This window comes from Lates calcarifer, unplaced genomic scaffold (genome assembly GCF_001640805.2).
Source record: "Lates calcarifer isolate ASB-BC8 unplaced genomic scaffold, TLL_Latcal_v3 _unitig_4858_quiver_919, whole genome shotgun sequence".
NCBI lineage: Eukaryota > Metazoa > Chordata > Actinopteri > Centropomidae > Lates > Lates calcarifer.
In genome coordinates this window covers 30431-44669 of record NW_026117152.1, presented here as the reverse complement: position 1 = coordinate 44669, position 14239 = coordinate 30431, and the positions used below count along the sequence as shown (strand labels likewise).

At 38.5% G+C, this 14239-nt stretch overlaps 2 protein-coding genes across 2 annotated transcripts; one reads left to right on the top strand and one right to left on the bottom strand.

Annotated features, from left to right (window-relative positions):
- The first annotated feature begins 3 nt into the window (after positions 1-3).
- Positions 4-3079, top strand: LOC108902598 (pericentriolar material 1 protein). The gene is made up of 10 exons (XM_018704521.2): positions 4-115; positions 219-423; positions 545-604; positions 695-838; positions 1046-1192; positions 1278-1341; positions 1446-1651; positions 1818-1910; positions 2015-2138; positions 2334-3079. Exons 2-10 carry the CDS (start codon positions 301-303, stop codon positions 2357-2359), a joined length of 987 nt encoding a protein of 328 aa, XP_018560037.1. The 5' UTR covers positions 4-115; positions 219-300; the 3' UTR covers positions 2360-3079.
- Positions 3080-3721: 642 nt separating this feature from the next.
- Positions 3722-8403, bottom strand: LOC108902599 (acid ceramidase). The gene is made up of 14 exons (XM_018704522.2): positions 8246-8403; positions 8035-8081; positions 7165-7255; positions 6993-7079; positions 6808-6886; positions 6624-6698; positions 6487-6532; positions 6251-6395; positions 6052-6106; positions 5864-5945; positions 5170-5301; positions 4764-4887; positions 4525-4581; positions 3722-4422 (listed from the first exon to the last, which is right to left on the bottom strand). The coding sequence occupies exons 1-14, from the start codon at positions 8312-8314 to the stop codon at positions 4333-4335; spliced, it is 1179 nt and encodes a 392-aa protein (XP_018560038.1). The 5' UTR covers positions 8315-8403; the 3' UTR covers positions 3722-4332.
- Between the last annotated feature and the right edge of the window lie 5836 nt (positions 8404-14239).

The window sequence follows — 14239 nt, the reverse complement described above, 5'->3', positions numbered from 1 at the left end:
TTTCCTCCAGCTGTTAACAACTGTGCGCCGCATGGTCCTTACTCTCACCCAACAAAATGATGAAAGCAAGGAGTTTGTCCGCTTTTTCCACAGACAGCTGGGAGGCATCCTGCAGGTACAACCAGTATCCGATTCCTCAAAAAGTGGCGATTACGTGTTTATGCAGGTCAAAGAAAGAACAGTCTTCCTTACATTTCACTCTTTGTTTCTTGCACCAGGATTCTCTCAATAAATTTGTTGGTCGTACTCTGAAGGACTGCGGAGAGGACCTGTTGGTGGAGATCTCAGAGATCCTCTTCAATGAACTGGCCTTCTTTAAGCTTATGCAGGATTTGGACAAACAGCAGCAGCATCGCTTTGGCAGCCAAACATAAAAATAAGAAAAGGGATGAGCAATCCAGTAAAGCAAAGCACAGTCTCAAGGTTAGTGGTTTTATCTTGTTTCCACTTTGTATTTTTGATAATGATTTTGAACACTCTACATAGATTTTTTTTTTTTTTTTAGAACGAAACCAATTTGACTCTTGTGTATTCCTCCCATTAGGAAAACACTAAAGATGGTGGTGATAAATCAGTTTCTCCAGCCTACTCAGATGAGGATAAGGTCAGTCATTGTAATACTGATAATGAAATTGCCAATACTACTCAGTACATCAGTAATCTGTGTTCCAATTATGTCTCTTTTTTCTTCCAGGACCAAGATGAAGCAGAACAGGAAGGAGATTCTACGCTCAAGGAGCTTTACCTGCAGACAGAGGTGAAGAACAACAGGAGCAGTGAAGCTTCAGAGGTTGAAGAGGAAGATGAGGATGAAGGGGTTGGACAGGGGATTTCCTCTGTCAATCAGTAAGTGAAGGTTTTTTAACTAATTTTATTTTTAAAAGAGCCCCTTTGTATTAGTTAGTGAAGAAACAGCCCCCCCCAAAATGAGGCCAAAATATAGTTGTTGTTTTTTTTAACAGTTCCCCTCCAATTACTGAAACATCTTGTATTTGAAAATACAGAACTCACATTTCCGTCTAATTCATGTGCTGCTCTTTTGCAGGTCTTTCCAGCAGAGACTCAGGCCCTGACAAACTACGGCAGTGGTGAGGATGAGAACGAGGAGGAGGAAATTGAGGAGTTTGAGGCCGGACCTGTCGATGTCCAAACCTCCTTGCAGGCCTCTGCTGATGGACAGGTGGAGCAGGAGGTCAGAGCCGCAGTCGGTCACAGAAATAGTTTTTCCATAAAACACCATGTCTTTGTCTGACCTGTGCAATTGTATCGTGTTCTAGGGGACAACAGCCAGTGAAACCCAGGAGACAAAAACTGAGCAGAGGAGTTCAGAGAATGATGATGGTGGGAAATTTCTAACATGCAAAATTTGAGACTGGTGATAGAAATCTTGTATTTTCAGACCCCTTGTCAGTCTGAGAACCTTTACAAAAATCTTTGTCTTGCAGAAATCAACAAACCAGTTGAGACTATGAATCCCAAAGCAGATGAACATACTGTAGCGGCTTGCCAGAGTCCTGAGGAGGAGAGTAAAGTCGAGGAAGCTATTGCTTCAGAGGAAAACACTGCAGTCTCTCACAGTCAGGATGTCCCTAAGGAGCCAACCACTACTAGCAGCCCTGACACAGACTCACCTGTCATGATCAATGTAGATGTAAGTCCAAGGGTGAAGATGCTAGTTTAATTAACAGTGTCAGGATATCCATGTTCATCCTGTCATTAGGTTTTAGAAGTTGTTTTACTCTTGTGTGAAGTAAATGTATTAACCTTTTATTGTTGCTGTTCTGAATTGATAGATGTTTTTTATATTATTGTTTCAGGAGGTGGGGTCAGGTAACACTAGTCAGAAGTCTGATGAGGAGGACTTTGTTAAGGTGGATGACTTACCATTGCAGCTCACAGTCATGTGTGAGGTGTGTAACAGCTGACCAATTAAAAATTAATGCGTACCATTTTATTTTAGCTCTTAAAGAAAAAGTCCTTAAATCTAATAAAACTCTGTGTGCTGTAATGTTAGGAGGAGCTTCAGAAGAGAATAGTGGAGGAGCAGCAGAATAACAACCTGTCTGTAGAGATCCTCAATGGAAACACTGAATCACTGACTGGGCTGGTGGGAAATGCACAGGCACTGAAGGAACCAGGTATGGATTACTGTCCTTGTCAGTTAGGATTACAGGTTTGTTTGTGTTGTTGCCAAACACCCTACAAAAGCCAAGCAACTGTCTCTTGTTACCATGTGTACATCCATAAAGGTCTGAGCAGCTATTTTACACGTCCATAAACTAATACTCCCTGATCCTTTTGGAATAAATGATGTTTTGTTTTATCTTTTTCAGACACTGTTGCTGCCCAGAGTGTGTAAAGAATTATTCTGAGGTCTCAAAATCTACTGTTTTTATCAACCCTTTGCTTTCACCCTAAATCTGTTCTGGATTTATGATTGTTGATTCTTAATCTGCTAGTTTAAAAAGGAGCAACGCCTCATAATATTGGACACAAATTACTTGACACACATACACTCACACATACATAGACAACAGATAAAACTAAACCACACACTCAAGACTTAGTTCATTTTATTCCTGAATGTTTAATGTGATTTATTGGTAATCTGGGGTGGGGTTATCTCATGCTGCTGATTTCTGACAGTTAAGCCTCTGTTTGAATCTTTATAGTACTGAAACTCGTGTTCAGATCTGCCTTAGTCTCCTCCTTGGTTCTGGGATCAGTTTGACATGAGTTGTGATTTCTTTTTTTTTTTTTTATGTTTTATTTGTCTTGGCCTTGCCTTACTGTTGTACAGCTCATCTTTTCTGCACTTGATTCCCAATTATACAGAGATTACAGTAGGATGTAAGTTCAGCTGTAGCCTGGCTGACTTCAGCTAATTGTGTCTCCAGCTTGAACACTATTTCCTTTATATCAGAGCTCAGAGTTCAGACTTAACTTTTATCCCTTCAGACACATCTTTATATGCGGTTTTGTTCTGTTAATAGTTAGTCTCCATTGATTTTCATGTAATTAAAATGTTGACTACAGTCATAAGTTTTAATTAATAAAATGCTGGAACTTTCAAAAATAATGTTGCGCGCCTTTCTTATGCTGCTGCTGCTGATAAATCAAGATCATGTCTTTCTTCTTAGGATGTCTTGTGGCTACTTACCAGTGTGTAGCATAAAAATGTCTACTGATCTCAGAATGTTACCCCCAGGGCTGGATTTCCAACCAGGCAAAGTAGGCAACTGCCCCAGGGGCCCAAAAGACCCAGTTTTACTGTGCGTACAATGTTAAATAAGTCTTCCACGACTAAATCTAGTTTGAAAACCTTAATTATTTTAAGTAATCATGTGCTCACATGATACATATCCTTTATATTAAGCTGTGTTAAAGCAAATAACCATAAACTATTACCTGGGGTCAGGTTGCAGTATTTCAACTCAGGATGACTGGTTGGTTTGACACAATAGCAAGTTTTGGGTTCCCCAGACAGGTTAGATTCAGGCTATAGTCACACAATAACACAAGAAAACTACACCGATTCCAAAGACCTTTGTCCCCATCAATCATTTACACCCAAAGACATGGGAAAATTAGTTCCAAATTCAAAAATCCGGAAGTTACACTTAAACACTACAACACAATAATTGAGAAATCTCCCACTATAATTACAATTTTAAACCAATTCATGTAGTTTACACTGTAAAAAAAAATACAAATAGAACTGTTCAGTTCAACTGAATCAATTTAATAACAGTGAGGTACATTTAGTAGTATTGTGTTAAATGGTCAGTAGTTCTGTGGTGAGACAGTACCTGTAACTGAGCTGTTCTCAACCTTTTGAGTTGTTCACAACCCTGCTCTGAGGAAAAAAAATAATAAAGCAGGGCCTTTTAACACTAAGACTTGCAGGCACAAAATGGTGAGTAGGGGCTGCATTTGAGAAATTGTACTGTACAAAAAGGTCGAATTATTATAATTATACACATCTGCGTTCATCTCAGGGGTCCCTACACCCCATGTTGAGATCCACATATAAAACAAAAGGAAAAATATTTACAAGGTTGATTCACTTGTGTACCAATTTCCCTCATTACAGAAAAAGTAGGATTTAGTATTTTCAGTAAAGCTTAAAGTTTTCCTGAATTGTCAGAGAAAGAGACAACAAATGTCAAAATGACATTAGTGAGACAAACTTTGGTTCAGGGGAGCAATAGCTGTGCAAACACTTAAAGGAACAGTCTGATGTTTTGTCCCAAGATCAGCTTAGTTCGTCTTACTCACTGCCTCTATTCAGCTAAGCATTGACAGACTGATCTGAGTTCAGTGCTCAGAGGATCACCACGGCATGCAGGGGTTAGGGCAGTCACGGATATATGACTCCAGTTTGCCTTCAGACACTTGCATCAGTGTTGTGTATGTGGTCAGCTGAAAAAGGCACAGGGAGAAAGGAGAAAACAATGTTATTTACACTGAAATAATCTCACTGGCTTTGAATTCATAAGTACAGACTGTCATGAAAAGGCTCACCTTGTTTAACACTGGTTTGGTTGAGAGCACATCGTACATGGTCTTTAGAGTGATGTTCTGAACAAACAGACAGATCAAAGGTTTCTCAGCACTTTGATAGAACAGCAATGTACCTTGACAGACTTGTACTTCAGACCTAAAATCACCTGACTGGAATGACTTCTGCAACCAGTTAGATCCTCATTTCAGTTCCGTACTTCCTGTACGGAACTGAAATTTGTCCGGTTCTGAGTACTCACCTTCTGTGTGGTCTGGTTCATGCACTTCATGGCAGGAGTTCTGCGGTCGTCCAGGAACAAAGGCTCCTCCCAGTGGTCGTAGTTTGTCTCCAGGACATACCACCGGCCCAGCTTCAGGTCAATCCTGGAATACGACCGTTCAATTACAAACCTCAACATGTGACATGCAGCTGCACTGGACGCAACTGATTTGTGAAATAGATTTAAATCAGGTGATCAGAAACCAAAGCTGTCATCACTTCCTAGTTGAGCAGTGTTTCGCAAGACAAACACGAGGAAAGCTGAGTCACTGTGACTTTTACAGATGGTGATTTAGCACATTGAATTTAACAGGCAAAGCAATGCAGGTGTTCTCTGTTGTTAACATTAATTGCTCTGAAAGTACAGCATAAACTTCAACACTTACTCTAACAAATCGATACTCAGAAGTCTGGAGCGGGTGATGATGCAGCCTTGGCCTGTCTGGTTTCCCCCCAGGATGAAGTAGGCTGGGGCGAGCAGCTTTGTCTGAGCCAGGCGAGTTTTGGCCTCCTCATAACTGATGATAATGAGAGAAGACACTTTTTTGGGGGTGGGAACAAGTGATGTTGTCACTTAAACCTAAGAGACAGCACTCGGGTTTTATGTGCCACAGTTCTGAAGCAAACTTCCAGAAAACTTGAAGTGTGAACCAACTCTCAGTTCTTTGAAATCACAGCCTGAAGCTTTGCTGCTGCGTTTTATTAAACTAGCTTTGTGACTTCATTCTAATCTTGCACTGTGTTTTCTAGTCTGATGTTTAATTTTTAAGCTTATATTTTATCTTCCACTCCATTTAACTAAAATTCTATTTATTAATGTCTTTTTTTTATTGCACCTTGTGTATTTTCCATCTCGTCTTGATACCTTTTTTTTAATCTCTTATACAGATCATGTGAATTGCCTCATGCCTGAAAGGAACTCCATTTGCATCACATCATCACTGTATTTGTTTTGTGTGGATACAGCTAGAGCACAAGATGCAAATAACTCAGGGACCTGCCTGCAGACACGCTGCTCTACAGCACCACTGGTGGTGAAAACTCCACAATGTGCTGCGAAAAATGAAAGAGGAAAGGTACCTGTTGGCATTTTCTAATACAGAGCGAGTGAGAAAGCTCATCCACATCCCATCTCTCTTCCCCAGGATCCACTCCAGGATTCCTGCATGTGGAGAGATTGAGAAGATCACTTATTAATCATGAAACATACTGTAAACCATCTCTCTAATGCCTGTGTAAACATAGCTGAGCAAAACAGCTTCACTCACCAATGTATCCTCCATCAAGGCTGAAGCGTTCATTCATAGTCAGAGTGAATGTGTGCTAAAAGGAAAATGAGAAAATTCTGTTTAATATCTCTTAAACCTAGAACTCTGGAAGACGTATACACAAGGCAACAGCGGTCATGTGAGGTTAAATGATGTTTTGCACTGACTGAATCTTCAGTAATGATATTAAATGACTTACAGGTTTAATGCCAGTCAGCATGCCAACATATCCAGCAAAGTTTGTAGACTTGAAGACAGTCTGGTTATTTCTCTTGAAGTCCAGGTTAACCACTAGAGGCTTCAGCTTGTCGCTAATGATCCATGACTTGTTTTTAATGTCCCAGCTGTGAAGAGGGACCACTTGATCTCATGAGATGTCATTTTGTCAGAGCTGCGTCAAGAATGATCAAGCTTGAAAAATTGTGATGTTCTTACCCCATAAATAATCCAAAATCCAGATTTCTGCCATGAAAGAGGTTACCTGCAAAAGTACAAAGCCAAAAAGGATTTTAATACTTATATTAGCATTATTTTAAGTTAATTAATCAACATGATTGTGGGCGATGTCCGACCTTTATCGTCTTCTGCAACAACTGATGTGCACACAGTGAACACCTCATAGAAGATGTTGAACAAGACAACCTCACCTAGATTATAAAAATGAAAAAAGAATATTATATATCTTAGCAAATATAAATATAAACAGCAGAGATGAATGGGACATCTTGTGAGTTGATAACATTTGTGTTTTCTTACCAAGAGGAATCCCTGAAGCTGTGGCAATTCCTTTGATTTCATCATTGAAAGGACTTGGGAGTGTGTCAACCATCAAAGGCTGCAGAAAATTAAAAATCACACTGCAATCCTAAAAGCTTTCACGGCAATACAAACATAAAACAAACTCAAAGGAAAACATGGTTCAGAGGAGAAATGACACTCACCAGTGTAATGTCAACCAGCTCGATCAGTCTTCCACTGGGCACAAAAGCATCAGCCAAGTCTTTGATGGCCTGAATCATGTTGATGAGCTTAAAGGAAAAACATCATGAGTGGGAAAAAAAAGATTTTTGTGAGACTTGGAACATATTTTGAAGCACTCAACAGTGCTCTTACATCTGCTTTTTTGTCAGTAATCAGAGGCGTCCATCTCTTGCTGGGCGGCGAGTCGAGGTCCACTGTGTACCAACTGACAGCTCCTCTGAACCTGATAAGAAATGAAAAGCTGTGAAATGACTGCAGAATAAATGATGCAAATGAAAAAACGTCTTAGTCACAGCATCTCTGATTAGATGCGATTTTGGAATAAACTTTAAAAATTTCATGCATCTGGAGTTAAAAATGCGGCAGCTGAGACCATGCAGGCTAATTCTACCTGATCAGTAAATCAATGTTTGATTGACTGAGTGCAGAAACAAATTGGTGATTAATTTGCTTGTTAAATTAATTACCAACAGTTTTGGTAAAGTTAAGTACATTTTCTGGGTTCAGTGTCACAGGTGTTAGAATTACATGCTTTTCTCTGTTTTATATCACTGTATTTATTATTATTATTATCATTATTATTACACTAGATGTTTGCATTATGGACTAATGGTCGAACAAAACAAACTATTGGAAGTGTTGTCAGGTGACCCATTGACCTATTCAGTGTAAATAATTAACTACCATTTCTTAAATTAAGTGTTTCAGCATAAAATCAATGCAGCAGAGACTGCGATATCCTGAGCCTTTCTATAGTATGGGTTAGGCTATAAAACCAAAACCAATAGAGCCTACACTTGACCTACAGTTAAATAGTGAAGAACCCAGTCTTGAGCGTATGGATGTTATGATTAACGAGGTGCAGGTGAAGGCAGCAGAGCTCAGTTGTGAATCACTGGGCAGTTACAAAACACAAGAGCAGCAGGAAGTTTCTGTATCTGTTGGGTGTATCAGTATAATTTTATTTGACAATAATTTCACCTGCAGACTAATCTTACTTACGTGGGACCGTTTGGTGGATACATTTCTGTCCGGCAGTCTTCTGTGTACTTCAGATAAATGAAAAATAAAAGCAGTAAATCACAGGGTTGTGGGTTTTACTGTGTACCCTCAGAGTGAAAACACTATTACAGCTCAATGCAGTTAAACACACCTAGTCTTTGTCATCTTTATGTGTTAAACAGCACAATGATTAAGCACAATCGTCACTTACCGGTGGTATAAACTGTGCCGACGTGACTGAAAATAAAGCCACTAAAACAAGAAAAACACAGTGACCCATTTTCGGACGATTTCACCCAAACTGTGTTGTCTTGTCTGGTCAGCGTCGGTTTATTACATGAAGTTTACCCCGTGACAGAGAGCTGACTTCTGTGCTAAGGAGGGGATACCGGAAGTTCTCTAAATAAAACAAAACGCGCCACGAACAAATTGAAGGAAAACAAGTCACATATGTTGACGACTAAATGTAAAAATGGACAATCTAGTTTTGTTATTTGCAAAAACCCCGACACTTTCGGGTGAAATAATCAACAATGTGACGCACAACACCCCTCGAGATCTCAAAACGCAGTGGTCGACTCCATGCGGAAGTGAAAATAAATAACATGACCGCCTCTCATGAGGCTGATTGCATTTATTTCCTCCCGTGACACCTGCTGTGTCTATTTACAGAGTGTCCACATGTGTTTGTTTCGCTTCGCTGACTTGACTTTACATTTGGTTTAATAATCTATTACATAAGACATAGTGGTTGAAAGTAACTAAGTACATTCAGCCTATTCAAGTAGTGCAATTAAATATAATTTTGAAATAATGTGATCTGCCTCTAGTTCCAGTCAGCCTTATTTTTTCAGTAAAAGTGGAAAAATCTGACAGTGCAGAAAAAATATTCCAACTTATATTCAACGCAAGTTAGTTTTTTCCTCATTCTTCTGCCTCATTCTAAAGACTTTTTTCTTCAGAGCAGTTTGAAAGCAAATTGATTTAAAAGTAAAAGTGGTTTCATACAGGCATCTTTTCCACTTGCTTTGAGAAAATAGTTTTTTAGGACTTAGAGCTGGTGATGAATCTGCTGTACTGTTATGTACGTAACATTATGAAGAAGAGTTTAAATTTGCTCTGCCAGGACCACCTACAACAACATACTTGATACTTTTTCTACTTAATTTTACTGATAATACTTAAATACTTTTACTTCAGTATGGTTTTGAGTTGGTTCTTTGTCTTCAAATTGCTGTAGTGATGCTATTGCTTAAGTAAAGGATCTGACTATGTTATTTAGACAACTTTGTGGCAACAGTTTTGGAGGGGCCCTTCCTGTTTCAACATGTCAATACTCTGTTCCAAGTAGAACCCAGGCCACATCAAGATCAGTGCCCTACCCCAGTAATAATCCTGTGGCTGGATAGGAGCAAATTCTTAGTCAGCTTCCTGAACTTTATGGAGAGCCCTCCCAGAGCAGAGGCTGTTACAGACTGTTCAGTGTGTGTTTTAGTGCCCACACTGCAAAGCACAGTGTTAATCAAAAAAAGATTCTGTCTTTTCAATTATGAATCGTATGCTTATTACATCTTCATCCAGGCATAGCCTCACGGTGTGAATGCTGAGTATCGCAACTTTATTTTGACATTTTTGAGAGATTTTGCAATGATGATTGTGATTCCCAAAGTTGCATTTTTCATATGTTTACTGAGAAGATTAAATAATACAACAAAGTAGTTAGTAGTTTCTTAATTACAGGCACTAAAACAGTGTACAACTATAAATTATGCCAAACATATTGTATACCCATCAACTCTGTATTGTTCTGCTCATTGTCTTGGACTTTAAAATTCATTGTGCCAGGTAAAAAACTCATGACCTTCAATCCATGAAGCAGCTGTTTAATAGCCTCATAATCATTACTTAGACTGAACTGGCCAGTGGAGAACCTGAAATGTATAAATGTCGACACAAGGGTGGATCCCACTGGCTGCAGAATATAAAAACAATCCAGCAAATGGGATTTGACCATGTCCCATAATAGTTATTAAAAATATAAAAAGAAACAAAAAGTACAGCTATTGTGAGATTAAAAAGACAAATCTACAAAATGACGACATTTAACATGTACGTTTTTTCTGCCGTTCATGGCTTGCGTGTGTTGTCATTGGCTGCGTCGTGTGTCGTCATGACCTTCTGTGAGGTGCGCAGAGAGGCCGAGGAACAGAGTCGGAAAACAAATTAAAACCAACCTTTGAGCCATTGCCTCGGTTTGTTAGTACTGTGAGAAAACTTAATTACCGAAGAAGCATGGATACTAAAACAAGCTTTGGAGCTGCTTTTTTGTCGAACAGAGTGAGGCTGGACGCTGACTACACATGCGGCGCAAAGGTAAGGCTAAAGAGCGAACTAGCTTGCGGCTAGCGTTAGCATTTGCATTAGCGGCGAGTGATAGCACTAGCCTTCTCTTTTAAAGAATTTTTTTGACATTAACTCTATTTTTAATCGTTTGTGTTTCCGTGACTGAGTCATCCCTGACATGAGTTGTGGACCCATACACGGTGAAAACATGAGCTCTTGAGAGTCCGTTTAAATCCCTGTTTGTGTTTGTGTGGCTAGCGCCCCTGACATGAGTTGAGGGCACCTTGCAGAGGCTCGGTGACTGTTCAGTAGTTTGTTTGTCTGATTATCATGTCGCTGTGAGCATTTGCGTCTTCACTTGTCTATTTTACATCTATTTATGATCAGCTTCGTTGTTTCTTTGCATTCGTTCTTACTGCGTCTCTGTTGTTACATTTCTTTGAGGTGGTTTTTTGTTTAATTGTGGCAGTTCATATTGCATCTCATAGTGATTGTTTTGCGTCTCATGTTTTTTGTCTGTCGTTTTTGTTCGTAGATTTGTGGCAGTAATCCGTCCATGGCTATCTGTTGACCCACAGTTGTATATATTAGCGATGAGAAATTTGTTTGTGGTATCTGAGCTTGAGCTCAGTTATATGTTAAATTCAAGCTTGAAAACTCTTTGCTCCTCCACAAGTTTGAGCCTCAAACATTTTAGATACTATGTTGTTGCCTCCTAAGGACGTGATACTTTTTCCTGTCATATCTGAGAAAACAGCCCATTTTCTGAGAGACACCTCTAATGTTTGGAGAATGTTCTGGTTCCGTTATAATGATTAATATCTGTTAGCCCTGTGACGATACGCGCAGCTCAGGAGAACGAGACGAGATTACTATTTTCAAGAAACTTCAGTGATGAAACTGGAAAGATTCTTTTATTTGACTGAAAGTCACATAATGCAAAACAGTGCAGGTGCATTGTAAAATGTCTCGTGAGTTGTTTATAAGTGTGTTAATTTTGACTGTTGGTCAGAGGGTGATTTTAAAAATATATTTACAGTATGTAACGACCAATTCTACACTTTTTTCACTTAAACCACACAACAACAGAAAATGCGGACAGCTGGAAAAGTGCTCGTCTGATACTTTCATTAATATTTCTGTAATGCATTTGTGTAGAAACTTACTTTAAAAACTGCTCCGCTCTATTTTGTGTTTTCAACATGCGATTCTGCTCCTTCTAGGCGCTTTGTAATCCATCATGGAAACTGATGTAATTTTTCGGAATTTCCGGGTAAAAAATAAGTCGATAAATCCCTTTTTTGTGTCCTCACTAATGCATTATTTATTATCAAAACTATTTTTTACCGTGTTCTGATTATTGAAATTCATGGCAACCATATTGACTGTGTAAACCAATCATAACCTGTGTTGTTGAACCGTGCGAAAAAAGCTGATCCAATGAGAGTTACAGCATGTGTGTGTCCTGTGTCCTTAGCATTTAGAGATCTAATGTAGCTGGCAAAGGATACGGCCGCCGAGATGCGGCTCTGTCGCGATAATGACCCGGGGGAAACCGAGGGAGTTTTCAGAGATTTTGAATATAGAAGTTTTGGAGATAGTGGTGACCATATTTTGAACAGTTTTGTGCCATGGAAGTGCAGTGTGTGCCTGATGTAGCTCTCTGCCTGACCCTGGTCAGAAACTATGGTATGGTTTAGAATGACTCCAGTGAAAAAAACAAAAAAACAAAAAACGATCGGACGTATAGATATAAATGTAAATATTTCTGCCTGTGTGTGCACTAGAGACTTCATTTTTGTTTTGTTTGTTACTTGAGACCTTGGGCTTCATGGATGAAGATTCTAAACATGTGCACATAGTTTTCTTCTGTTGAAAAATGAATTAAATCTAATACATTTTAGTTCTGTTTAATTTTTTTATTTTTTTCGTTTATTGTCTTATAACTAGTTATAATGTCATGTGGCATTATAGAAACTTACATATCCAAATAACCCAGGTTGTGCTGGAAAAAATGATATCAGTTACTTGCTTGTATCTTGCAGTATTGGATTTATACAGTTCTTTAAATAGTAAGAGGTCTGAGGCACAAGTACACTGGCAAAAGTGGTTTGGACAATAAGGAGGTTGAAATTTGAAATAATGATTCTGTATGTGACCATCTGTGGTGGAAGAAATACTCAGACTTTTTACTGAAGTATAATAAACAACACAAGTTAAAATCCTGCATCCAAAAATTAACTTAACTGATAGTGTTTATTATTATTGTGCAGTTCACAGAAACATACATGACTACTTGTGATTAGTGTATAGACACACAATTAATATTCATTTTATTTTTTCCAAATATTTGTTGTTGTTGGTTCTTCAGGAGGTGATGACAGTCAAATGTTGATTTTCTGAAACAGCCGTCTAATGTTTGTTAAATGTTCTGGTTCGGAGGTAATGTTGAATATTTATTTGTGTTTAATGGTTAAACTGTTGATGAGGAATAGGTAGTAGAGAATTGATCATTTTCCTTTGTATATTTCTTTGTGATTCCTTCCAGGTGTCACCACTTTGTCCACAACATTGTCCATGGCATCGTCCACGATCGCAGAGACATGGTCCGTGAACGGAGAGACATTGTTGAGGATGAGGGAGACATCGTCCATGATCAGAGACCTTGTCCACGATCGCAGAGACCTTGTCAAAGATGAGAGAGACGTTGTCCATGATCAGAGACATTGTCCATGCTTCGTAGAGACCTTGCGATAGAATCGGCGGAGACGGGGGTCACCGATTTGACGGCACTGCCCGCGATCACGGACATTGTCGAAGGTCACAGAGACAGCGTCTATGATCTCAGAGACATCGTCCACGATCAGAAAGACATAGTCCATGATCACAGAGACATTGTCCATAATCTCAGAAACATTGTCCGCGATCACAGAGACGTAGTCCACGATCACACAGTCTTCGTACAATGAAGAAGTTCTTTGAGACCAAGACAGAGGCCTCCAGGTAATTCACAAACAGCCTTACGTCAACTGTCCAACACAGAGCACTGTTTAGTAAGGCATGAAAAATGTTCAAAAAATGTTGTAGTATAATAAGGCATCAGAAAATGTCATAGTATATTAAGGCATCAAAAACTGTCATAGCAAAAAAAATCGTCAAAAAATGCCACAGTATAGTTGGGCATCAAAAATGGTCTAAAAAGTCATAGTATAGTAAGGTGACATTAAACTGTTTATGTTCAGTATTGAGTATATCAGAACAGTGTAATAATAGAAGTAATCGGCATTATAAAAATAATGTATAAGTAATATGTATCAATAGAGGTAATGTAAAAGTAATTACCAATATCAGAAGTAAGATGTAATAGTCAGTAATTGGTTACTCGATGTAGTTTGTAACAGTAAAAGTTTCTTGTAAACAAGAAAAGTAGTATGTAATGGTAAAAGTAATCTGATATTAGAAGTAACAGTAAAAGTAATCTATAATATGAAAGCAAAGCAGAAGTAATAGTAATCCAAAATAGAAGTAAAAATGTCACGTTATGGTAAGGCATCAAAAATGTCATAGTATTGTATTTGGTCAAAAATGTCAAAAAATGTCATAGTATGCTAAGGCATAAAAATGGTAAGGAATAAAAATGTAAATGTAAAAAAATGTTATAGTGAGGCATAAAAATATCACAGTATATTATGGTATTAAAAAAGGACAATAAATGCCATATACATTAAGGTGTCAAAAAATGTTATAGTATAGTAATGTATCAAAAACTGTATGACAAAGTGTAACTTTTGAGTTGAGATTCTCCATTTTTGAGTTAATGTCACAAAAGTGATTTTGTAATGCAGAAATTCCAAATATTCTT

Excerpts from the sequence above, each read along its gene's own strand:
- LOC108902598 (XM_018704521.2), top strand. The coding sequence starts at position 301 with ATGAACTGGCCTTCTTTAAGCTTATGCAGGATTTGGACAAACAGCAGC. Across the intron at positions 605-694 it reads CCTACTCAGATGAGGATAAG|GACCAAGATGAAGCAGAACA; the intron begins GTCAGTCATTGT and ends TTTTTCTTCCAG. Across the intron at positions 2,139-2,333 it reads ACAGGCACTGAAGGAACCAG|ACACTGTTGCTGCCCAGAGT; the intron begins GTATGGATTACT and ends TATCTTTTTCAG.
- LOC108902599 (XM_018704522.2), bottom strand. The coding sequence starts at position 8,314 with ATGGGTCACTGTGTTTTTCTTGTTTTAGTGGCTTTATTTTCAGTCACG. Across the intron at positions 8,082-8,245 it reads CGGCACAGTTTATACCACCG|TACACAGAAGACTGCCGGAC; the intron begins GTAAGTGACGAT and ends ATTTATCTGAAG. Across the intron at positions 6,699-6,807 it reads AGCTTCAGGGATTCCTCTTG|GTGAGGTTGTCTTGTTCAAC; the intron begins GTAAGAAAACAC and ends TTTATAATCTAG.